This window comes from Ailuropoda melanoleuca, chromosome 1, assembly GCF_002007445.2.
Source record: "Ailuropoda melanoleuca isolate Jingjing chromosome 1, ASM200744v2, whole genome shotgun sequence".
In the NCBI taxonomy this organism is placed as follows: domain Eukaryota; kingdom Metazoa; phylum Chordata; class Mammalia; order Carnivora; family Ursidae; genus Ailuropoda; species Ailuropoda melanoleuca.
The window spans coordinates 5,244,516-5,268,713 of record NC_048218.1 but is presented as its reverse complement, the minus strand read 5'-3'; the positions used below and the strand labels follow the sequence as shown (position 1 = coordinate 5,268,713).

Below are 24,198 nucleotides of genomic sequence, written 5' to 3'. Positions count from 1 at the left end.
GCTCTTTTCACTCGTGAGGGTAAAGCCCCTGGATGATATATTGTCATCCCTCACAGGGCCTTGTATCTATTAGAGCACACAGATGTACTTGTGGAATGGGAAGATTTTTTGATTTTAAAATACATCCAAGTTATAAAATATAATCAAATTTATAAATCAAATGTATTGGATTAAATATAACCAAATTACAAAATGTATTTCTTTTACTGGGGAAAGATGGGTCAATATTGGTTCACATTGGTCCTCAGCTCTTGGGTTTCTTTATTATTTTATCAGTTTATTATTTTGTTAATTACCATTTCAACTTTGGACTTAGATGATATGACAATTTGTCTTTAGATGCTTGCAAATCAGTTCCTCCAGAGCATAAAATTTAGAAGTCAAATTTATGTATTGGAGATCTACAAAACATATTTTAAAGCAACCCTATTTCAGAACTGTAATTTTTCATGATATAAAAGTATAACAAATAAATTGCTTGATATTTTCATTGTTACATTGGAAATAATGGACTAACTAGAATAAATTCTTAGTGAAACAGGATGGAGACCAGTCTCTGTGCAGCCAGCTTAAATATCTCTTTCTCTCTCTCTCTCACACACACAGCACTAAGTTTCACTTTTAAATTCAATCCCCCTAATAAGTGTATGGTAGAGGTCCTTTCCAACCTATTAATAAAACAATTAAAATAAAAAAGAGAAATGCTGATCAAAGCCTTGTCAGGAAGAAATCACAATTTATCCAGTAGAAAATTATATACTTGGTCAAACACCTAAGTCATTTGCTGTAAACTAGATGCAAAACTATTTGTTAAAAAGCAGCACTCAGTGAAAGTTGGCCCACTTTATGTCCTTTCTTTGGTAGTTCAGTTACCAAAGTACAAACATAATTTCATTATATGTTGCCCTCTCTATAAAATGGGTCAGCAACATGGACCCTAGGCATGGTGCTACATGTTGCCGTCTCATAGTTGTGTTTCTTTGGTAATGAGGTGTTTGGTTGCTTGATTTCATAAGAATCTTTAAAAGGAAACCTATGGCCAAGCCAGCTTGCAAATAATAAAATGCATGGAAATAGACCTCTGAAAGAGCACGTATGAGACCATGCATTAGGCTCTTCTGCAATAAAATCAACAGAGTAGGAACGTGGGTGCTAAAGGCAGAGGCCCACTCCCCTGCTGAGTTGCCCAGAGCCTGTACTCGTGGCCATGGGACCCAAAGTGGAAGGAGCATGTGTCCCCTGACACCAGGGCACACGGTCAGGCTGTTGCAACTGGCTGGAATTTCGCCCTCGTCTTCACTTGTGTTTCCAGAAGAGCAAAACCTCAAACCTCAGTCGTAGCAAAGCAATGTTTTGTTTTGTTTCTCAAAAGTGTGTACGGAGACAATGGCAAATTGAAGCACAGAAAGACCTATTTAGGTAAAACAAAGCATTCTTCTTCCTTACTTTTGACCGTGAGGTACATGGACTTGCTGACGTCCGCGCCCACATCGTTGCTGACCTTGCACAGGTAGTAGCCGCTGTCTTCCTCCACGACATGCTTGATCAACAAGGACCCGTTGCTGAGGACCTGAATTCGGCCATTGAGGGCAATGGGTTGGAACTGGGGAACCCCAGCACCTGGAGGAGAAGAGAAAGGAGGCAGAACGATGCAACATGAGCAAATATGGGGAGACAGGAAGCTCAAGTTCACCCAGACTAGTAAAGAGAAGGGAGGGGTATTTCACATCCAGAGGGCTGTCATGGGATACCCCGCCCCCCCCCCCCCCCCCCCCCCCCGTGGACATTCCTGTTTGGAGAGAAACACGTTTATTTCAAATGACACTATTTCAAACTCTGGGATAAATAAGAAACATTACAGGTCGTTTCTACACAAAAAGCCAAATTTGATGAGTGTTAAGTAGATGATAAATTATTCAAAGACATCGCTGTGGAAGGAGCACAGGAGTAGATGTCTCTCCTAAGTAGAAGCCTTGTGTCCCCAGGGAATTCCTAGGAAGGTAAACAAGGAATGCCCCAGGGACAGCCCAGTGGAAGACTCTGCTTCCGGCACACACCCGAGTCTACAGAGAGAATGCAAGTATTGCAGGTTTCCCTTCTAAGCGCGGTCATATTCCAGTCTAGAAACACATGCATGTTCATATCGTTTAATGTTATTTGAATAAATAAGTCAGATTATGCCACTAAGATAGCACAGTATTCAAACACCACTCTCCTCAGAGAATTGCATTCAAGGAGAAAACGCCGTGGATGAGATATGCTGTGGTCATAGATGTGATAGGACTCATACGGGAGATCCCTATGGAACTAAATCTTTTAGAAATAATGAAAAGCAGGACTATGGTCTTGGGACGGTTCTGGGAAGATGATGGTTTGGATGAACCTGCTACGTTGCATGCCCCTGTGTGAGGGGCATTGGGTGGGACTAGGAGGGTATGGTCCAAGCCCTGAAGGGCTGAAAGAGCTTCACAATTTTGTTACCTGAGTCTGAGGATTGGGGGAGAAGGCACAGGGGTGAGGACCAATTCCATCGTCCTGGAGAAAGCCCACAACATGAGTCAAGCGTGTGCTCTAGAGAGGGCCTGCTGGTCTCTGTGGCCCCAGATCCTGTGTGGGAGCTGTGCACATGCATGGTCACCATACTCCTCATGCAGGAAACTTTGGGCTTTACATCTGGGGACAGGAGAAGGAAGACACTTCCTCCTGTGGTCTCTGTGCCAAACTGATCCCTTACCGATTGGCATCCTTCAGCCCACAGTGACAGAGACTGCGGCTGTGCCTTCCCTTCTTTCATTTCTGCATCAGGTCTCAGCCTCACCAAAGGGACAAGGGAAATTTATAATGTACCAAGGGGACATAATAAGAAGAACCAGAAGAATCCCTATGACAGGTGGTTTCTATCAAAACAGAACTGCTACAGGGGACATATGAAAACTTGAATTAAAAATATTGAGTTCCGCTCCAGCTAAGGATAGAGGAAGACACAAAAGAATGTCACTTTCATTCTAACAACAAAAAAGAGATGTTGTTAATCTACAAAATTATTCTTTTCTTTGAATAATTCAGGAAGTTGAAGGAGGTAGGTAAACTCAGTTGCAAAGAGTTAAAAGCCCTGCAAGGAGATGTGGTTGTATAAATAATTCCATCTTTGGCACAGGATGGGAGTTCGAGGACCTCGGCATAAAAGCAGGTAAGAAGTAAAGAACTGGAAATAAGTATAACTCTACTTCTCTTTTATGCACCAGGGCCAGCATTCAATAAAATATTGAGACACACAGAAAAGCAAGAAAAAAGATCGAAGAAAGAAGTGTCAACAGAATTTGGCATGGAGCTCTCTCAGACAGGGCCTTTACAGTAATTACGATTAATATCCATGAATAGGTGGGGGTTCAGAAAGAATCCTGAAACTATTAAGCTATATATATAACAGACAAAATGATGAATACAAAAACCACAATATTAGTATGAAGAAATCCTTAAACAAGCTAATCAGCAAGTTAGACACAGCAGAGGAAAAAATTGGTGAATTTGAAGCTAGGTCAATGGCAAATCACCTAAGTTAAAGAAAAAGTGTAAGAGTGAAAAATACAAAACGGATTGTCCTGGAGTTCTGAAACTATATAAAATGTTCTCATATTGAGAACTAGAGTCTCAAAAGGAGAAGAAAAAAAGGGGGCAGAAGAAATAAGATCTGAAATGCAGAAGACTTGAAAACCACTATTAATCAATTTGATTTAACTGACATTTACAAAACTCTGCACCACACAATAGCAGAAGACATACTGGTTTTGAGGGCACATTTGACACTTGTCAAAATAGATGATATTGTTAGTCATAATACAAATGTCAATAGATGCTATGAGAAAAAATAATACACATTATGTTCTATTTCCACAGCAAAACTAAAATTGAAACCAATTACACAAATACATCTGGAAAAACAGCCAAATGTTTGAAAATTAAACCACACATTTCTCAATAACTCATAAGTCAAAGAAGAAATTACCAGAGTAACTAGAAAAATACATATATTTTGAGTTGAACAAGGATATAAAAACACCATAACAAAATTTGTGGGATGCAATAATTAGATGAAGTTTGTAACATTTAATTATTGTATTAGAAAAGGAAGGAGATCACAAATCAGCTCTCTAAGCATCCACCCTAAGAAGCTATTCCAAGAAGGGCAAGGAAAATCCAAAGTAAGGAAAAGGAAGAAAACAATAAAGAGGAAAACTGAAATTAGTGAAATACAAAACAGAAAATGATAGAGAAAATCGATACAACCAAAAGCCAATTCTTCGAAAAAAATATCACAAGTGAACCTCTAGCTGGACTGATGAAGAGAGAAGACACAAGTTACAAATAACCATAATGAAAGAGGCCATCCCTACAGCCCCTACTTGAATTAAAAGGATGATAGCAGCATATCAGGAATAATTTGGTGCCAATGAATTTAACAACTTAGATTAAATAGATACATTTCTTGAAAGACACAAACTATCAAAGATCATACAAGAAAAAGTGGATGAAGTTAATAGTCCTATGTCTACAAATTAGTTTATAGTTAAACACCTTCCATCGATAACACTCAAAGCCCTGGCAGCTTCACTCGTAAATATTACCTAATACTTACAGGAGGAGTAAAAACATTTTTACACAAACACTTACAGAAAATGCAAAATCACTTTACAACTGGTTTTATGAGGCCAGCATCATCTTGATACCGAAGTCAGATGAAAACCTTATGAGAAAAGAGAACTACAGACCAATATTCCTAATGAACACAGACATAAAATCCTTAACCAAACATTACCAAATCAGGTGTATCAACATATACACAACAATGTATCACAACCAAGTGAGATTTACTCCAAGAACGAAAGGTTGGTTTAAATTCAGAAATTACGTCAATGAAACTCACTGTATCAACAGGCCAAAAAAGAAATAAAATATAACCAACTGAATAGTTAAAAAAAAACTTACAGGAGTCAACATCCTGATAAAATCTCATAGTAAACAATAAGAGAATGAACTAACTTGATCAAAGATTTCTACAGAAAACCCATAATTAAATCATACATAATCAAAAAGAACCTCCAAAAAAATTGCTAGAATCATAGTGAGCTTAGCAAAGTCAGGGGTATATCAATATACACAATTCAAAATTAATTTTACTTATACATATATTAGAAACAAGCAACTGGAAATTGAATTTGCATCAAAATGTGAAATGTTTAGAAATTCATTTGAAAAGATAGGTGTGAGACTGGCCCACGGAGAACTACAAAAGTCCTTGCCAACAATTAAAGAAGACCAAAATACATGGAGCATGACACCATGCTCATGGATAAAAATTCTCAGTATCTTCAGACAGTAGGAGGAAATCTTTTTCCATGAAGGGCCAAAGAGTAAATATTTTAGGCTCTGCAGGCCACACTGTTACAACTCTGTATTTCTGCCATGGGAGCACAAGAGTAGCCATAGAAAATTCACAAACAAAGCAGCGTGATTGAGCTCCAAAAACATCGATTTAGGAAGACTGCTTGTGGGCAGGATTTCATGTGTGCCCCACATCTGGCTGACATCTGGTTTAAAGGAATGGAAGAAGTACACGGCTATAAGATAATCATAGTGTTGGAAGGTAGACCATATACAAATAATACACATTTGGATTAGTTTTGTGGCACATATCTGATGTATGAAATATCATAACATTTTAAGTAGAAAAAAATTTAATTTCACTGGATTCATAAAGAATTCAAAATTAGGGATGAAAAGTTTTAAAGACATAATAGCATTTTTCTTTTATAATTGCAACACATTAGGGTGCCTGGGTAGTTCAGTTGGTTAAGTGTCTGCCTTCCGCTCAGGTCATGCTCGGGGTCCTGGGATCGAGCTCCTCATCCAGGCTCCCTGCTCAGTGGGGCGTCTGCTTCTCCCTCTTCCTCTGCCCTTCTCTCTGCTCTCTCTCTCAAATAAATAAAATCTTTTGCAACACATTGCTTTCCACAGTATCAGCTACTGACTACTTTCTAAAGTGAGATGGAATGAACGAAACCAATCTTATCCCTAAATCTGTTCACTCTTTGGAAATAGAGAAGTTGTCAAAATGTAGAAAACGCAAACTTAGAAACATGTGTAATACGGATCCTTTAACACTTAATTCACATGAAATTCACAGAGATTTTAACAAATGTATGATGAATTATGAACAAGCCAATAAATGAATGATTGGTTTTGAAAAATAATTAATGAAAGCTATCTGCCAGCTTACTTATTATGGTGCAAAACATGAGAATCCCAGATTAGGGATCTGAAAATTTTTGGTCAAAAATTCAAACAGTAAAAAAGTAAATGTGCTATTTTTCTCAAGACCCCAATCCCATAATTTTCCCTTCCTAATATTTTATAAGCCCATATAAAAACCTGCTCTGTTTTTACCTAAATGGGATACATTGTTCAATTGCTGAGCACCCACAGCGGGGGGGCAGATACTGCACACAGCTATGGTCACAAAAGACTTGGCCTCTCTTTCAATCCCTCTCTGTCTGAGGCTAGTGGCCTCATTGGGGCGGGGGGGAACATGAGCTACCCTATGGAGAGGCTCCTGTGAGGCTGTCCTCCAACCAGCAGTCTGTGAGGACCTGAATCCTGCCACACAAGACGACAACCACACGAGTGGGCTTGGGGGGAGACTCTTCCCAGGTTGAACCTGGACATGACTGCATCCCTGACCAACACCTTAACTGCAGTGCTGGGAGAGACCTTGAACCAGAGGACTCAGCTAAGCCATACCTGGATTCCAGATCCATGGACATAAGGAGAGAATAAGTGTGCATTATGTCAAGCCACTAATTTTGGGGGGTAATTTGTTACAGAGCATCAGATCATCGATAACACTGAAAAACTAGGTAATGAGGTAACCTTTTGCTTCCTCAGTGTTCTCACCTGTAAAAGTGGAAATCATACAGAATCTCCTCCATAACGTGGTGTAGGCACTGAAGTTCTTAAACTATGGTATAGCACATGGTGAGCACACAATATTGCCTTTTAAAAGATTTCTGCTTATAATTATTTTACCATTAGTTGACTTTCTGTCTTTCTTACCCCACAAGAATAAGGACCATGTTGTAAGGAGCCTCTCCATTTATCAGTTAACCCACTAACAGAGTGGAAGGTCATCTCTTAGGTTAATGCTTGGAGTGGAAATCTGCATGTTTAGTGTTGAAATACATGGTTAAGGTGCTTACTGAAGGATACATCAATTTCATTTCCAACAGTGCTGGCTGAGGGTTCATTTTTTCCTCACACATGTACATGATTGACCTTTTTTATCTTCACCAATAAACTACATATCACATTATTTTAATTTGCACATTTTGACTATTTTTTGTATTTTTCTTTGTTTTTGAGCATCTTTTCACAAATGCATTGGCAATTTGTACATTAAAAAAAATTTTTTTTTTTGGTGAACAGTCCATCCATAGCTTTGGCCTATATATCTATTGGACTGTCTTTTTCTTCTTCATTTGCCAAAGCACTTTGGGTCTTAAAGAGCATTTCTATATTCCTATTTTACACAAATTTATTTGTGCTATTTTTTAAAAAAAACTCAGGATCGGGTGTCAAATATTAGCAACAACTTTTCATTATCTATTGAAATGATCATATGCTTTCTCTCCTATAAAAGTCGACTGTGTGTTTTAAAAATTTGGTTTTATGAATTGTAAAATTCCTTTTTATGGATCACATGTTCTTTAGGGTAAGGATAAGGGGATAATTTTAGGACTTAAAATCAAAGCAAAAGCCTTTAATTTTTATTTAAGTGCTTAAATTTGGTCCACATTTTGAAAATCTGTAAAGGCTATTGATGCCCTTCTCAAAGTTAACTGCAAGAAGGGAGTCAGATCTAGTTCAAAGCACACTAATAATTCAGCCAAATGTAGGATTTAAAGAATATATCCATAAGGCAGAAAACCAGGAAATCTGAAGATGCGATGGGATTTGTAAATTATGTAAAACTGTGTACAAAACCCTAAAAAAATCTAATGAAATGCTGATGGAGCATGAGCGAGTTATAGGATCCTTCATGTTAAAAACATGTATGGTTTTCCTTTCCTTAAACAATTTTCAACAGAAAAATACTTGTAATATTTGACACATCTATATCAAAGAATTGTAATACAGAATTTAACTATGTTGTTAAGCTGTCTCAATTAAATAGCGGAAAAGGATTATCTATTAATTCCTTTCTAGAGCGAGAGAAGCCTCTTCATTACTTAAAGGTCTTAACCTTGACAGAAATGAAACATAAATGCATTTGAAAAAACATTAAATGTTTTTTTTTCATGAGGAAATGAACCTAACTTGAAGGGTCACACAATTTATAAAACTGATCATAGTTGCTACACAGAATAATAGCGAACCAATTCATCTACCACAGGAAGAGCATCCCAAGGGCTAGTATTTGTTTAATTTGAGGGAAGTAGACTTTGCCACAGTTTGATACAATTATCGGTCATTCACTTTAGATTCATCGTTATTGTAAAGAGCAAAATTTAACACGGTGCCTACAATATTCAAAATTCTGTAATCTTGTTGGCACGAGGTAAGCACTCTGGGTAATTAGCTAGAAGATACACTATAGCAGCCAGAAGTCATTAATTAAAAAGCTGTCGATTTTCTGTGGATAGCTGGGGTCAAGTGGGGACAATTTAATGCTCTATTACATGAAAAGAAAATGTTAAACCGTTATGTAAGGCACATACTGAATTACTGGGTGTGTTAATGCCATGTGACCTTTCTTATTTATGGAAAGATATGCTTAGCAGTGTTTCTAAGGACTGAGGGAGTGGGCACAGGCGGAAGGGAACAGCCAAGCGTCACCAAGAGAACCCACTTGAAAGGCAGCAGTGAAGACGGTGATTGATTCATCTTTTCTTCCACTCTTGAGTCGTTACTGGTCTGCAGTGAGAGCACTTGGCTAAGAGTCAGAAGAATTGGAAACTTATGAACTGTGCCCCTGAGCAAATAGCTTATTCTCGCTGCACCCTTAATTTCATCGGATATGAAACCGGGAGAACAATGCATTTCTATGCTTTACAGATTGTTGTTCACCAAAGGCAGCAAAGCTGTGTGAATGTGAGCATAAATGCCCACATAAGAACCGGAGAAGTTGGCCGATGACCACATGCAGAGAGTCTCCCTAGGGTGGAATAACGTTGATTTGAAGTCAAACAGAACAGTGGAAAGGAAATCTCTCTATGCTCCCTGGGCTGCACCCAGATGGTAAGGCTGAGAGCACATCTCTCTCCGCACCAAGGAATCGGAAACACAATCCCTTTTATCCTTATGGAGAAGGTGGTGTTTCCCTGAGGAATGAGTGCGTTTTGCTTGCTCAGGGAGGTGGTTTTCCTTGCCCTGGAAGAGTTGGTGGGTTGCAGGGAGTGAGCAGCTACAAAGACAGAAGCAGAGATGGGAGGGGGAGAGCAAGTAGCAACAGCAGTAGCATCGCACCTGCTCCAGGGTGAGCAGCTGCAAAGGGAACCCTTGTTCAGTGACCGAGTGCTGAGTACTGGTGTCTCGTTCTGGAGAAGAGGCCAGAAGTGGACAGAGGCAGGGTCTGGAGGCACTGGTTCAGGTCCAGGCTGGACACCTATTTCCAAGCCCAGAAGAAGCAGCTTCCGGGCTGTACAGCACGTGCACGTGACATTTTGTCCATATGCTTGCATCGGGTACGACGTGTCCATCCTCAGCCTCCTGGTACCGTTCCGATCTCTTCCCTAAGTTACAGGGGCCGGAAGCCTGAAAAAAACTATTTCTCGCTGAATTGTCGCCAGGCCATGGTTTATATTTCACCAGCGAGAGGCACTTGAATACAGTTTGGAAGGTGCAGGGAAGGAAAAAGCACCACTCCCTTTCAGAAGCAACAAGCCGGGGCAGAGGCAGATGCCGAACGTTGCTTCCAGAAGAACGGCACTTCCGGGAGAACACATCACTGCTCTCGAGCCAGGGGTGGCTGTAGCCACGGACGGGAGTAGTTTATTTCAATTCCCACGTTTCTCAAGTTCCTGAGAGATAGCTGGGTTTCTCCCACCCTTCCCAAAATTTTGCATGCCTCTAATTCCAGGTGCTAAGTCTTATCTTGCTAAAACACACACCCTAACTGGGACGGCATCAAGGTTCCCTGTTTTGTTGATCTGCATATAATTATGCTCACTGTGCAATTCTGTTTCCTTCCCTTCATTCCTTTTTGTCTGTACTGAAGGCCCCTCTCCAGGGAAAACCACCTGACTTAGGAGGACTAGCTTCATGCCTGCCCAGGGCAGGCTACACTTCAGTAGTTCACTAGCTCAGCACGCCTCTGCTTGACTTTAACTCTCTACCTAATTGGCAAGGATTCCTTTTTATCATTAAGGTGGAACACTGGCCCCTCACTCACTTATCAGAAAAAACCATGAACTGACACAAGTCAGCACTCGCTGATGGGACATGTGATCCTGCAGGGAGTTTAAGTAGCCCCATTATGCTGATGCCACTGTGGCTTTGCATTGGGACTGTGGGCTATGTGGAGCCCCTGCAGCTGGATCCACCACACAAGGCCTTCAGCCACCTCTTCCCGGGAGCAAGAGATCCCCAAACATTTGCCCTCGCTGTTCCTGCCTCTGTCTATAAGAACAATGAAGAAGAGGGGAGACAGAGGAGCAGAGAAAAAGAAGGGAAGGGAAAGCAAGAAGGGCCTGGTGACCCTACCAAGGCTCAGGGAAATTGCAGCTTCTCCGGGTCAGGGTGGGGGGTATCTTGGAGCAGCTCCCAGGGCCACTAGACTCCACTTATTTTAGCCCAGAGGAAGGCAGAAGATTTTCATCCACAGTGAGTTTTATACTACCATCAAAGGAAGAAAATGGAAAAATATGTTGGGTATCCAACCCCTCTGTTCTGTTCACAAACCTTTTCCAAGAACTCCCAATGCTTAGTGAGGCCCATTGTCCCCATGTGGGGACCCTGTAAGTGGAGCTGCTTTTGTCGTACACAGAGAGCCACATTCCACCTTGAAGTTGGGTTTATTTTCATCACTATGTCACAGAGAGGCATTGTCTTCTCCTTTTTTAGATTCTTTGAGCTCCTTCCCTGTGTTAATTCCAGATTCTTGTGCTAGTGGGGACAGGGGCACTGGACAACACCTGGGCCCAATAGCCTGGATGAGCCTAGCGCATGAGCTTGAAGCGGGTGTTGCTGGGAAGACCTAGGAGGTTCACTGTAGGTCCAGCAAACTGATGGCTCAGAAGAGGCTGAACCATGGGGTTAGAGACTCAGGGCCCTCTACCCACACAGAGAACAGGGTAAGTGGTGAGCCCAGGAGCACCCGAGGGCTTGTCTCATGTGGCGTGTTCTTCCTGTCATCCCGACACACAGGTCTTGGGGGCTGTGTACGGCCCTGGGATGTCACCTTGACTTTGGGAGAGAAGGGCTGAGGACCAAGGTGAGGCATTCCAGGACAAGCCCCTGAAGTAGGAGGAAGCTCCGGGGGGTTGGGGGGCGGTCACCTGAACAGTCGGACCAGGTACTGAGCATAGTGTCTGTGTCTCAGTCTGACATTGAGCATGGTGCCTGGAAACATCCAAGGAACTGCTGCAAGTGTCCACTTTCATGTCTCTAGATTTCTAAACAAAAGAGTCAAGTCCCTGTTGGCCCCTGTTAAGAGTCTACGACAGGAGAGGAGGGTTTGGGCAGGGGGGCTGGCGCCAAGCAGCACTTGGACACTGCGGGACCTTGGTGGTAAGGGACGGCCAGGCCCTCGGACAAACTGCCCTTGCAGATGCAGAAATGACACCACAAACGACTTTCTGGGGATCGTGGGAGGTGCGTGAACACAAGCAAAGGCACCTCTCACTGAGCAGTGGCGGACAGTCTGACACCCCTGAGGAAAAGTGAAACAGCGCCCTGTGAATGTGCTTCCGCTGAGGGAGGGGGGACACAGGCAGAGGCCAGGAGGAAGGCAATCTGAGAGAAACAGGCAGGACGAGGAGGGCCCCACCCCAACCGCAGGCCTCTCTGTGTCCTAGAGAGCGGAAGAATACGGGGACTCTCCCAAACAAGGGTAACCTGTCCCTCAACGGGAGGAGAGGCGCAGGTGGCCTCAGAGGGCCCACAGAGCCTGGGCCATCCATGCGCCAAGTTTCCACCCCGACAACTGAAGAGGACCAAACACACTGGGAGGCAGAGGCTTACGAATAGTGCCTCAGACACAGAGAAAGAAAGCACTTAAATTATAATGGACATTAAAACAAGATATAAATAAATAGAGAGAGTGTCCATGATATTGGCTGCGAAGGCTGGATATTTTAATGAGGTCCCTGTTCTCCATGTCAACCTTTAAATTTGTTACAATCTCCCAAAGTTTTCAGAAGAAATTTTTCTGAACTTGATAAAATTATCCTGACATTCCTCTAGAAGAAACAAACAAACAAAACTCCATGGGAGAAAGACAGGACAATTTTAGGTGGGTGGGGGGATGGGGTAATGGGTGATGGGCACGTAGGTGGGCACGGGATGGATGAGCACTGGGTGTTACACGCAACTGATGTATCACTGAACACTACACCAAAAACTAACTATGTGCTGTAGGTTGGCTAACTGAATTTAAATAAAAAAGGGAAAAAATACAGGACATTATTAGAAAACAAGTAAAGAGAGTACCATTGTTCTAGATATTAAAATATATTTGGAAGAGATAACCCTCTAATACATATGGTCCCAATACCAGAATGGATAGAGCAGAGTAAAAGAAAGGATCCAAAACAGACTTCAGTGGACGCATTTTTCTTTTTTCATAGACTGTAAAGCAGTTCATGTTAGTAGGGGAAAGGCTGGGCTATTCAATACGTGGTTTTAAGACCTGGTAGCCATGTATGCTGTGGGTGACGACCACTGATGGTAATGACTACTCGCTATGCGCCAGGCATCAGAATAAATGCTTTCTATGAATCATCTTACTAAATCATCATATTAATCCCCTTATTTTATCCGCCAGATACACGAGGAAGCTGTGGTTCACACAGGTTAAGTAATTTTCCTGCAGTAACACGCCAGACAGTGTGGTGTCTGGGGCCTGAACTCAGCCGATTCTCTTAACGGATGATTTCTTAACCGCTTCTGCTAGATTCCCACTTCACTTATTTTTCTGAAAGAAAGCCCAAATTGAATACAGCTTAGTACATAAACAATAGGGCTTAAGACTTAAGGATGACAGCATAAATCCAGCATTTCTTCTCTTCCTGGAAACCAACCATACAAGTGCAAAGAGGAGAACGAGGCATGGAAGATCTCAACCACAAAGTAGGTAAGCGGTCAACCAGAAGTGCACCTTGAGCAGAGGCGTGTGCAGAAAGACAAGGACAGACGATGTGGCCGTGAATCTGAGCTAGCATCAGCACAGAATGTGTGGTCAGAGTGGGGACACATCCGAGGGGCACAGCCAGCACCAGGGACCACAGTGAGCCCGGGCTTGGTGGGGCTGGAGCTTTTGGGGGACCTGCTGGAGCTCGTAGACAGGCAGGATTAAGTGAGAAACTAGATACTTGGACAAAGCAATCTCTCTCTGGGGATATGAATTTTCTTCAAATGGGAGTTCTCGAAAGGAAGCCAGCATCTAGCAAAGATACTATGATAGAAGCAGAAAAAGCAATCAGGTAATGGGATCGCACCAGAAAAACGCTGCCATGAGTTAGACGAAAGCTGTGAACAAAACAGCCGCTTATCTAGGAAGCAAGAGCTCAAGCAAAAGTGAAATAGGAACCAGCAGGAGTGAGAAAGGAGGAGAAAAAATGAAATCACAAACATAAAGGAAAAATTGGAGAGAGTGCAAAGAAGAACAGACTTGGCTGGGGTAAAATGCGTAGTAAATAAACATTTAAGTATCATATTTGAGTCAACGGCTAAAAACTCAGAGAGAAAACCACTCCTGCCATGGATGGGTGAACGGAGCCCTGTGATGGCCAACAGGGAACCCTGCAGGGGAAAATGAAAAGCAGGGAAGGGAACAAATATTTACAGATGTAATTTAAGCATGGTTTTCTTAAATTAAAGATGCTTAGAATCTACATTAAATAGCACACTGCAGCTGTGGGACAACTGGACCCCAAATGAACGACATCAAGGCACAGACCATACACTTGCCAGACTCCAAAATCAGCTCCTTGGTACATGCAGCAAAATGATTCCGTCCCTTCTACCGGCAAGTCAGGCAGCCCCCTTTCCCTCCTGAGAAATAATGTGGGCCACCCGTCTCCTACCGGCCAAACTGGCTTTATGTGTGAAAAAGACACAGACACACCATTGCAAATGGAGCAGAGCTTGAAGACCTATGGCCAAGGACTAGTGGTAGCACAAGGTCAGTGTCACAGAGCAGAGGCAAAAGTAAAGTCGGGCATGTGGCAGCAGACTAGAGGTGGAAGGTATGAGCTCTGACGCTGCAGAAAACGTTTATCAAAAAAGAAAAAAAAGTATACTTGGAAGGTTCCTCATTGATTATCCTGGGGATTGAGGGCTGTGTCTACAGAGAGAGAGACCTGCACTCCTGTGCTGACCGCAGCCCGATTGGCCCTCTCGGAGTGGGAGCGCTCCGTGTCTTGTCTAAGACGCCTCCCCTCACTCACACCCACAGCCAGTGGATTCTGAAGTACCTCCCCTCCTGCACTGCTGTCACCCTGATCCAAGCCATGTCACGGCTCACGGCTCCTAACAGGCTCCGGCCGCAAGTCCTGCCTCCACACCCAGGACCGATACACAGCCCCCACCGCCCCTCCTGGATTGTTCCAACAGCTTCCTAGTTCTGGGGTCAGCATGGCAGTGGAAGGAAGGGGAGAGTGTCACTGTCACTACTGTGACCCCCACCTTGTCATCGCCATATCCTTGTAATGATTGATGGGAGAGCTGACCTCCTGGGACCTCTAGCAACTCCTTTCACTCTACGCCGGCTTCAGGGTCTTCCTTGGTATTTCTGGAACATTCTAGGCATAAACACACTTCTGCCCCCAGCTTTGGCACCAGCTGGCCCCCTGACCTTCGGCACTTCCCCTGAAAACGTGCACAAAGCTCGTCTCCCATTTCTTTCAGGCTTCGCTAACATTACCTTTTCCTGGGCCTTCTCTGACAACCTCATCTGAAATGCAAACTACTCCCCACTCCTCTCTGACCCCCACACACCCAGGCATGCTCTGACCCTTGCCCTTGAATGTTTGCATGAGGAAGCTTCCCTGGGGACAGAAGTAGCCCTGTCCCTGGGCAGCCAGAGAGCAAAGGATGCCCCCCACAGGCCACGGGCGGCAGCGNAGCAGCACCAGCTGATTCTTATAGCAGCCCCACCCTGGGCCCAAGCGGCTAACAAGGGGATGGTCCCCAGGACAGCAGCTGAAACCCGTTCCTGCCACCATACATTTCTGGGAACACAGATGAGGCCAACTATGATATTCAGCCATGATTAAAAAAAAAAAATCTCTTTAGACAAGAGGCCTTGTTTGTCCGTGTAAAAGGACAAAAATTCAGGAGACAGAACTGGATGTTTTAGATTTAGCGCATCCAGACCCAAAGTCAAAACTGTAAGAATGTTATCTTCCCGCAAAGACTGTCTCCTTCCTGCACCAGCCACCCTCAAGCCTTCTGCATTTACTCTGGAATTCTGCAGTCTCAGGATTAAACTGTTGGCAGCTCTCAGAGAAACCACTCAAGTCCATTTTCTTTACATCTCTTTTGGTCACACATAAGGAAGGTGCCCTGGTGCTCTTAGTGAATATTTGACTACTGGGAACATGTTCCATAAGCAAAGCTAATTTTTTCTTAAGAAACATCTTTATCGCTTGTATAATTAAAATGGTATTCTACAGTCTACCCCTTTTCTATTGGAAGATATTTAAAAATAAGCATCAGGGTGCCTTGGTGGCTCAGTCAGTTAAGCGGCCAACTCGGGATTTCAGCTCAGGTCTCGATCTCAGGGTCTTGGGATTGAGCCCCACATCAGGCTCCGTGCTCAGTGGGGAGTCTGCTTGAGGATTCTCTCTCTCTCTCTCCCTTTGTCCCTCTCCCCAACTCATGTGCTCTCTCTCTCTCAAACCTTTAAAAGTAAGCAGACCTCTTGTTTAGAAAGTAATAAAAATAAGCATAACACCAGTATTATTTTCATTGTAGGAAACAGGCAATGGCGTAAACTGGGGAAGGTTGTGTACAGGAATACAGCTCTGGCCAGCAGCCACGGCGTATTGAAAGTGATAGAACTTGCTTACTCTGAGCCAGCCATTCTACTGGCAGAAATTTATGCCTGGAAAAAAAGGACACGTACAAAGATTGATGAGATAGAGTCACTGTGACATTTTTATGATAGTGAAAACTCAGAAGAAAGCTGATATACACTCTGCAGCAAGAGTGTTGGACATGCCCAGGGTCCATCCTCCCCTCTTACTTCATGAAACAGCCCAGGGTCCATCCTCCCCTCTTACTTCATGAAACAGCATCTTGCAGACCCCTATGGGGTTTTTGTTTGTTTGTTTGTTTTTTGATGCGTATTACCTGATTTATTAGAGAGATAGCTCTTCAAGGTAAAAAGAAGGAGGGGCAGTGGGGATGGGGAGGGGGTGGGGCCAGCAGCGGCTGCCCAGTTCCAGAGGTGCCCACGGCTCTGGGTTTGACCAAGACAGCATTCAGTGCATGCTGTTTGTTTCATGTAATGTAACATAAGGCTTCAAATACGGCCTAAAATAAAAAGTCACGTCGGCAGATACTCTGAATAACAGGCGTTAGCTTTTTGAATAAAGTGCTTTCACATGGACAATGTATGTGGCAGGCTACAGGGGAGTAGCCTCAGGGAATTCTTAAAAATTTAATTGAGTCCGTCCCACAATGGAGTGGTTTCTAGCACCCTCTCCCCTCCCTCTTCCCCTTCCCTTGGAAGGAGGTGATAAGGGACCCATTTGCTTTGCTTTTGTTGCACTATTATTTTCATAATAAGAAAATGCAACAGTTTACTTTAAAAAGCAACATCTGGAATACAAACCATAATAAAGCAAACAAATAAATAATACACTCAGAACAATTAAACACACATAGTAGGTCTCAGATGGTTAGGAAGAGAGCATGATTGATTGGTTTATCCCACCTGTGTGCATTTGGCCTTTAACCGTTTGATAAATAAATTACTGAGTAAAGACGAGTGACTGAGAAAAGAGAGAGAACTCCAATACGTTGGTGAGCACAGTTAAGAACCCTTCCCTGGAGAGCACTGTAAGATGGACACAAATGATCTCTATGGCGTCTAGAATGTTCCCCCTTAGTCTGCATGTTACATGTTTCTATTCCTGCAACATTTACAGCCTTACAGTAAGACTGGCGAAGCTGCTTTGCCTTTGAGGGGAAAGTGTGATTAGACACACATATTCAAAAAGAACACTGTATGCTCAACACACGGCATGGATGTGTGTGTTTTTAAAAGAGCATACCAGGCAAATGATATGGAATTTGTATATTCTAAGATAACCAGGTAAATAAATCAATCAACAATTTTATTTTTTACCTTCTAAACCCACTTAATGTCCTATGTATAAATAGCGGGGAAAGGATTTCCAACAACGAGCACTTCTGACAATTGGTTCTTGTGTCTGTACATGGAGGGGTGTGCGGTGCTCCCAAGTGGATCGTGGTTACACCACAGAGGTAGGCAACTAGAGCTTTCCCGGGGGCTGAAATAACTTCCGTGGATTCCATGGAATCCCCTGCCCCATTCATGATATTTCCCAGGGCAAGCTATACAAGACCAGACACTCCTGGTCCAAATTAAAAACACTCAGGCGGACCAGTAGGGGTAAACTGAGAAGACAGACTTGGTGGAGGTGGGAACATCTCTAGTTTCCAGAAGCACATCTGGAAGGACCTTGAAATGCTCCTCTAATTCTTTAGATTCTAACATGTTTGGCAGGCAACAAGCAAATCAAGTAACGTCATACCTTTAGAGAATTTCCACACTATGGTGGGTACAGGATAGCCCTCAGCTGAGCAATTGAGGATGACAGCCTTGCCATAAATCCCATCCTGGTCCCGTGGCTGAACCACAAATTTGGGAGGAACTGAAAAGAGAGAAATGTCACCCTTAATTCAGACGAGAACACAACTTATTTTAATACCTTTAGGTATGTTTGAAGAATTCCAAGAATTTTAATGAACATTAAAATACAAATGACATGTTACATATACAGAAGATTGAAAAAGAGTATTTACGAGCTGGAACAAATTAGGAAAGTGACCTTGGTGTAGGAAATCAATGAGATTCTGCACACTGAAGTTACTTTGCACTGGGAAAAACTGGGCTCATGTGTGAGAACGTGACTAAACCAAGGGAATAACTGGGCTCATGTGTGAGAGCGTGACTAAACCAAGGGAATATGACATTCTCTTTCTTATTTGGGTTATGGGAGATCTTCAGCAATCCACTCCATGGCAAATAGAATCAGGACCACAACTGAAAGAACAAAAAGTAATTATCAAGAGTAAGTATTCCTCTCGGGTGTGCACCGCTCAAAGCATTTGTTATCTGTTCTTCTTCTAACAGGAGATGAAGGGAAAATTAATAGGGATCCCCTAAAGGCAATAAAGAACACAGCATGGTTTTGAACTTTTCCCAAAAATCTGACAGACACATAGACCATTATTCCTGATGTCAGCACTCTTCTGGGCCAATGGGGGACTTTGGAGGCTAAGTGAAGGGAGGTACCATGATGGCTTTATAGTGTACTTATTAAAAAAGCAGATTATATAACTGAGTATTTGGTGAGTTTTGTGAGGTGCTGAAAAAAATGCATCCCTACCTGAAACATACACATGCACTCTGTTTAGAACACACCTGCCAAAAGACAGCAAATGCCTTGAGTTAAGTTACTGTGATACTAAGAATATTCGAGTCTTCTCTTAAAGAGATGATACAGATACTTCTAGGAAAGGCAGCATCTGAAGGTGTCAGAATCTCAGTAACGTTTTTATCTCCAAATGATTAATTATGGGATGAACTTCCAACAAGGCAATCACAGGATTATGTGAGAGGAGATGGGTTGCGTCCACTGTATGTCAGACACTTAGCAAATGTGAGTGTTCTTCCTCTCCTTTCCATAATTCCTGGTAAGGCTAATCTTACCTGCCTTGCAATTTCTAGAATTCTTATTTTGAGACAGAAACACGGGCCTTTGTGCTACAGATTACTAAGGATTCCAGCCATCACATGAATAGACTGGGAAAAAGATCAGAGTCTAGGTGAGTTAGAAGCTTAGAAGCATGTTGAAGGGATATGAACCATAGTAAAGATCATTTTGGTCATAAAACAACTAAGGAGGACAGATGATAGACATGAGAAGCAGCTGGAGATGGAACTCACTGCTGTGTTTCTGAAAGAGACGACAGTGATGGCTAGGAGTACAGAGCCAAAGACTAAACACCAGGGCTTGAGTTCCAACTCTGTTTCTTCCAGTTGGATGATCTGGTGCAAGTTATCAAATGTCTCTTGGCTTCAATTTCCTTATCTGTAAATTGGGGATAATTACAGCATTCATTTTATCAGATTGGTGTGGGGATCAAATGAATTACGATGGCAATGTTCCAAAGCAGTGCCTGGAAGATACGAAGTGCTCTAGGAGTGCTGGTTAATTTAATAAATGCAGGTATGTCCAGCATTAACATACCCTTAACAAACACAATTCCCAACTTGCAAATTAAATAATTTATATAGCCAATAGGTCTCTTCAGTATTGCTTAACTAGTAAGCAATTTTACTTCATTTAGACAGCATTCTGAGACACAAATATTCAGTAAAATGAAAATATATTTAAATTAGGTAATAAAGGATGACTATCTCATGCCGAAAAAATTATTTCCAGGAAAAATGCTGGAGATTATATAGAGCAAAGTTTTCTAGTTAAAATAATCAACCTCAAGGATAGATTACAAAGTTTAAGGCACCATGCCAAAATCACTCTGGCCAGGTGAAAGGTAAATATGCAGTCATCTATAGTCTATGCTCTATTTGGCTCAAATTCTGCTGAGAGAAGGAAACCCCTTGTCAAATGGGCAGGGTAACTAATCTCTTGCATTTCCTCTGGAAGCATGTCTAATTATAATTGATCCATGACCCCTCCCCTCAATTTGGATTCAATCCAAAGGGACATTACTTTAAAAATGATCAAAGAGGCTTACACGGGAAATAACCATTGACATATTGCAAGTCTAAGGTAATCACAGATGGAAATGGCCCATAAAACTGCAAATTATCTTTCATATCTTCCTCTTTCATCTCCTTGTATCAGGTACTGATGATTCTTCCTCGAAAATGTATCACATATCCTCATATTCTCTTCCTCTTCACTGCCATGCTCTCCTCACAGTGGGTAGGCAGGGTGTGTGGTGAAGTGCCACACACCCTCCATCTGTCTGGTTTCAGCACACCAAGGGCTGGACAGTTCCATGCACTTGCCCCGGTACTACCCAAGAGCAGGAGTCTCTGCTGTCTCAGGGCCTTCTCTGGAGTCGCAAATGCTTACACACTTTCACTGATGCAACCCAGAAATGTGGGAGACAAACACATGACAGTGAGGGAGGGAGTGGGGGGGTGCCCCTCCTCTCCATCCTCCAATCCCATGGAAGGATTCTGAGGCATGTTCTATGCCTGTGCTTCTGAAACATTAGAGGGCATCAGAATCACCTAAGAGCTGACTAAAACACAAGTTGCTGAACGCTATCCTCCAAAGTTTTGACTCAGTAGATCTGAGGAGGGATCCAAGGTACTGTCTTTCTAATATGCTACCAGTGATGCTGAGGCTGCTGGTCCAGAGACGACACTTTGAGAATCACTGTTCTGTGTGATTCCTCAGAGGATTCCTCAGGGTACAAATGGGCCCCAACTGCCCACAGCATCAACAAGCTCATTAAAACAACTTTAATTGATATTTTCCCTCTGTTTCTTTCTTTTTCTTTTAATGTTTTTTTATTATGTTAGTCACCACACAGTACATCCCTGGTTTTTGATGTAAAGTTCTATGATTCATTAGTTGCATACAACACCCAGTGCACCATGCAATACGTGCCCTCCTTACTACCCATCACCAGCCAATCCCATTCCCCCACACCCCCTCCCCTCTGAAGCCCTCAGTTTCTGATCTCATTTCCACCCCCCAACCCTCACTCTGGAATCCAGGAATCACATCTCAAATAAGTGATCAATAGCCAATCGTGGCCCTCGAGCTCTGCTTTCAGAGGAACTCCGCTTGAGACAAGGCCAATACTGGTTCTTAGCTGGTTTCTGGAGTAGCCTCCTTAATAGTCTACCCTGGCACCTACTGCCCAACTTGAATTCATTCTCCACACAGTGGCTTGAAGAATCCAAGACACTAATTGGATGAGGTGAGTCTNGATGTAAAGTTCTATGATTCATTAGTTGCATACAACACCCAGTGCACCATGCAATACGTGCCCTCCTTACTACCCATCACCAGCCAATCCCATTCCCCCACACCCCCTCCCCTCTGAAGCCCTCAGTTTCTGATCTCATTTCCACCCCCCAACCCTCACTCTGGAATCCAGGAATCACATCTCAAATAAGTGATCGATAGCCCAATCGTGGCCCTCGAGCTCTGCTTTCAGAGGAACTCCGCTTGAGACAAGGCCAATACTGGTTCTTAGCTGGTTTCTGGAGTAGCCTCCTTAATAGTCTACCCTGGCACCTACTGCCCAACTTGAATTCATTCTCCACACAGTGGCTTGAAGAATCCAAGACACTAATTGGATGAGGTGAGTCTCTGCTTAAAATCACCAGTGCATTCCCTTTGTCCCTTGATACAATCCAGACTCTTAGAATATTTTGAAGGCTCTTTATGACTTGGGTCCCTGGTCTCCAGGTTCATCTCTTGACATTCCCCTCTTGCTGTTCTAAAACCCCATCTATTCCCCAACCCCCATGCTTGCTCTTGCTGCTGGTTCTGAGTGACCCCAATGTCCAAAGCCTTTGAGTAGGGTAGACCTACTTTCTTCTGAGGGAATAGAGCAGAAAGCATTCTAGGAGGATTCTGGGCAAGGAGATGCAGACTGGAGGTGGAACTGTTGCAATTTGAACTAAAACTTATGATAGGACCCAAAGACTTAATATAGAGTATTGGGGAATTATAATTCCCAAAAGTTGCTGGTTCCCTTTTTAAAAATTATATTTTGGGGGTACCTGGGTGGCTCAATCGGTTAAGCGGCCAACTCTTGGTCTTGGTTCATATCATGATCTTGAGATTAAGCCCCACGTCTGGCTCTGTGCTGAGTGAGAAATCTACTTCAGATTGTCTCTCCCTCTCCTTCTGCCCCTCCCTCCAGCTCATGCTTTCTCTCTCTCTCAAATAAAGAAACAAAATCTTTAAAAAAATTATATTTTGGTTTCCTTTTATTTGTGTAACACTTTGTTTGGTATGTTGTAGTGAGCACATTTGCCAATATAGTTGGTTTTCCAACAGAAAGTGGAGAAGGAGGGTGATTAAGGAAATAGAAGAGATAGTTTCAACCAAATAATTATGTCACAGCCCCAAAAGGCAACGTAAGCCATTCTTACCATACATCTTAGTGTCATGGGGCCAATGTAGTCTGACAGTCTCTCAAGACCCCAGGGATTCCTTGGAGGGAGCTGAACATGGAAAATTATCTGGAATCTGTGCTTAAAAATGTGCAGAAACTGAACTTTTTTTGGAAAGGTGTGTTTTCAACTTGTATTCTAACTTTTAAAGTATATTCTGCCTTTTTAACAGTTTTACAAAAATGTTCTGAAGAGGCTATAAAACTGTTAGATAAATAAGAAAAAAACAATCAAGGGCTGTTCAAAATACAGTGATCTTTGGTTTGGTCTGTTTGTTAAAGGGAGGGATTATTTTTGTAGTTAAGAGAGGAATAGTAGTGTGCTTATAATAGGACAGGTGTTTTTCAATGTTAGATGCAGTCCAATTTTTTTTTATGTTTGAAATTCATGGCCTCCAAGAAGTCATATATTTCCAAAGAATGGATGTAAGCTTCCCTAAGCTGTCAACAGGGACAGGGATTCAGCTCTACTGAAGGTAAAACTGGAAGCTATTTGGTGGGGGGTGGGGGGCCACGTACATAAATATTGCCATTCCCTACTGGATGGCATTTAGTCAAGATGGTAATTGGTAAAAGTCTAGGTAAGATTTAATTTATGACACTGGAAACTAAAATCCAATGGCTTCCCGTCACAGCCAGAAAGATGGCCTGGCCTTTGCCCTCAATCCTTTCCCTCCTCCTTTATGGGACACTGAGCACATTGTTCTCTTGCTGCTCTTTGAACACGCAAAGCTCATTCCTGACTTGGGTTCTTCGTGCTTGGTCTCTCTGTCTGGTGCTCCCTGTGCCTTGTTCCTTCACCTTAGTCAAGTCTGCTCAAAAATCTCTTCAGAAAGGCTTTCCCTGTCCACCTGACCTGGCATACTTTTCCTATCTCTATCACTCTCAATCCTCCTGCTGAGTCTTGATTTCATAGGACATGCAGATACCTGACATTGTGTATTTGTTGTCTCTGTCCTCCACTGGAATGTGAGTTTTATGGAGCAGGAAACTGGGATCTCACTTTTGATCACCCCTGTACCCCAGCACTCAGAATATCTGGTATAAAATGGATGCTTAATAAATATTTGTTGGAAGAATCAATGGGTGAAGTAAAATGATAATACAAATATGGTATCAAAAATTGGATCACTAAACATAGCAATAAGATAGTGGTCTCATATAATTTTTATTTTCCTTGCCAAATAAAGGTTAACTAGAGGCCCTTTGCGTGGTGCTGTTTGCTGTGGCAGCTCATCATTAAAAGCTGGAAACAGCAGATACATCAGAGGATATAAAGAAGTGTGAGAACACTGACCTCCTTTGGAATCACAGAAAATCATCGCATCGGCGGCTTTCTTCTCAGTGATGCAGAGCCAATAATAGGAAGCAACCGGGATCACGCCCTGAGCCGAAGGCAGACGCTTAACTGCTGTGCCACCCAGGCGCCCCCCAAGGCCTTCATTCTAATTAATTTCCTAATGCTTGGATTGCTCCATGGCCTCTTCTGTGTAGTGTGTCCTCAATCATGTTCCAAAATCATGTGGATGTGAGTGGCCCGAAGGGACAGAGGGACAAGGG

The 24,198-nt window shown here is 42.7% G+C and overlaps 1 protein-coding gene across 1 annotated transcript in view; it reads right to left on the bottom strand.

Moving 5' to 3' along the window:
• DSCAM (DS cell adhesion molecule) overlaps positions 1-24,198 on the bottom strand; it is a gene marked incomplete at its 5' end in the record, with an annotated part of 727,362 nt that overhangs the window by 227,215 nt on the left and 475,949 nt on the right. Inside the window, 2 exons of the mRNA XM_034653984.1 lie at positions 1,447-1,620; positions 17,997-18,116. Coding sequence (XP_034509875.1) covers positions 1,447-1,620; positions 17,997-18,116 — 294 coding nt within the window. The remainder of the gene's footprint in view (positions 1-1,446; positions 1,621-17,996; positions 18,117-24,198) is intronic.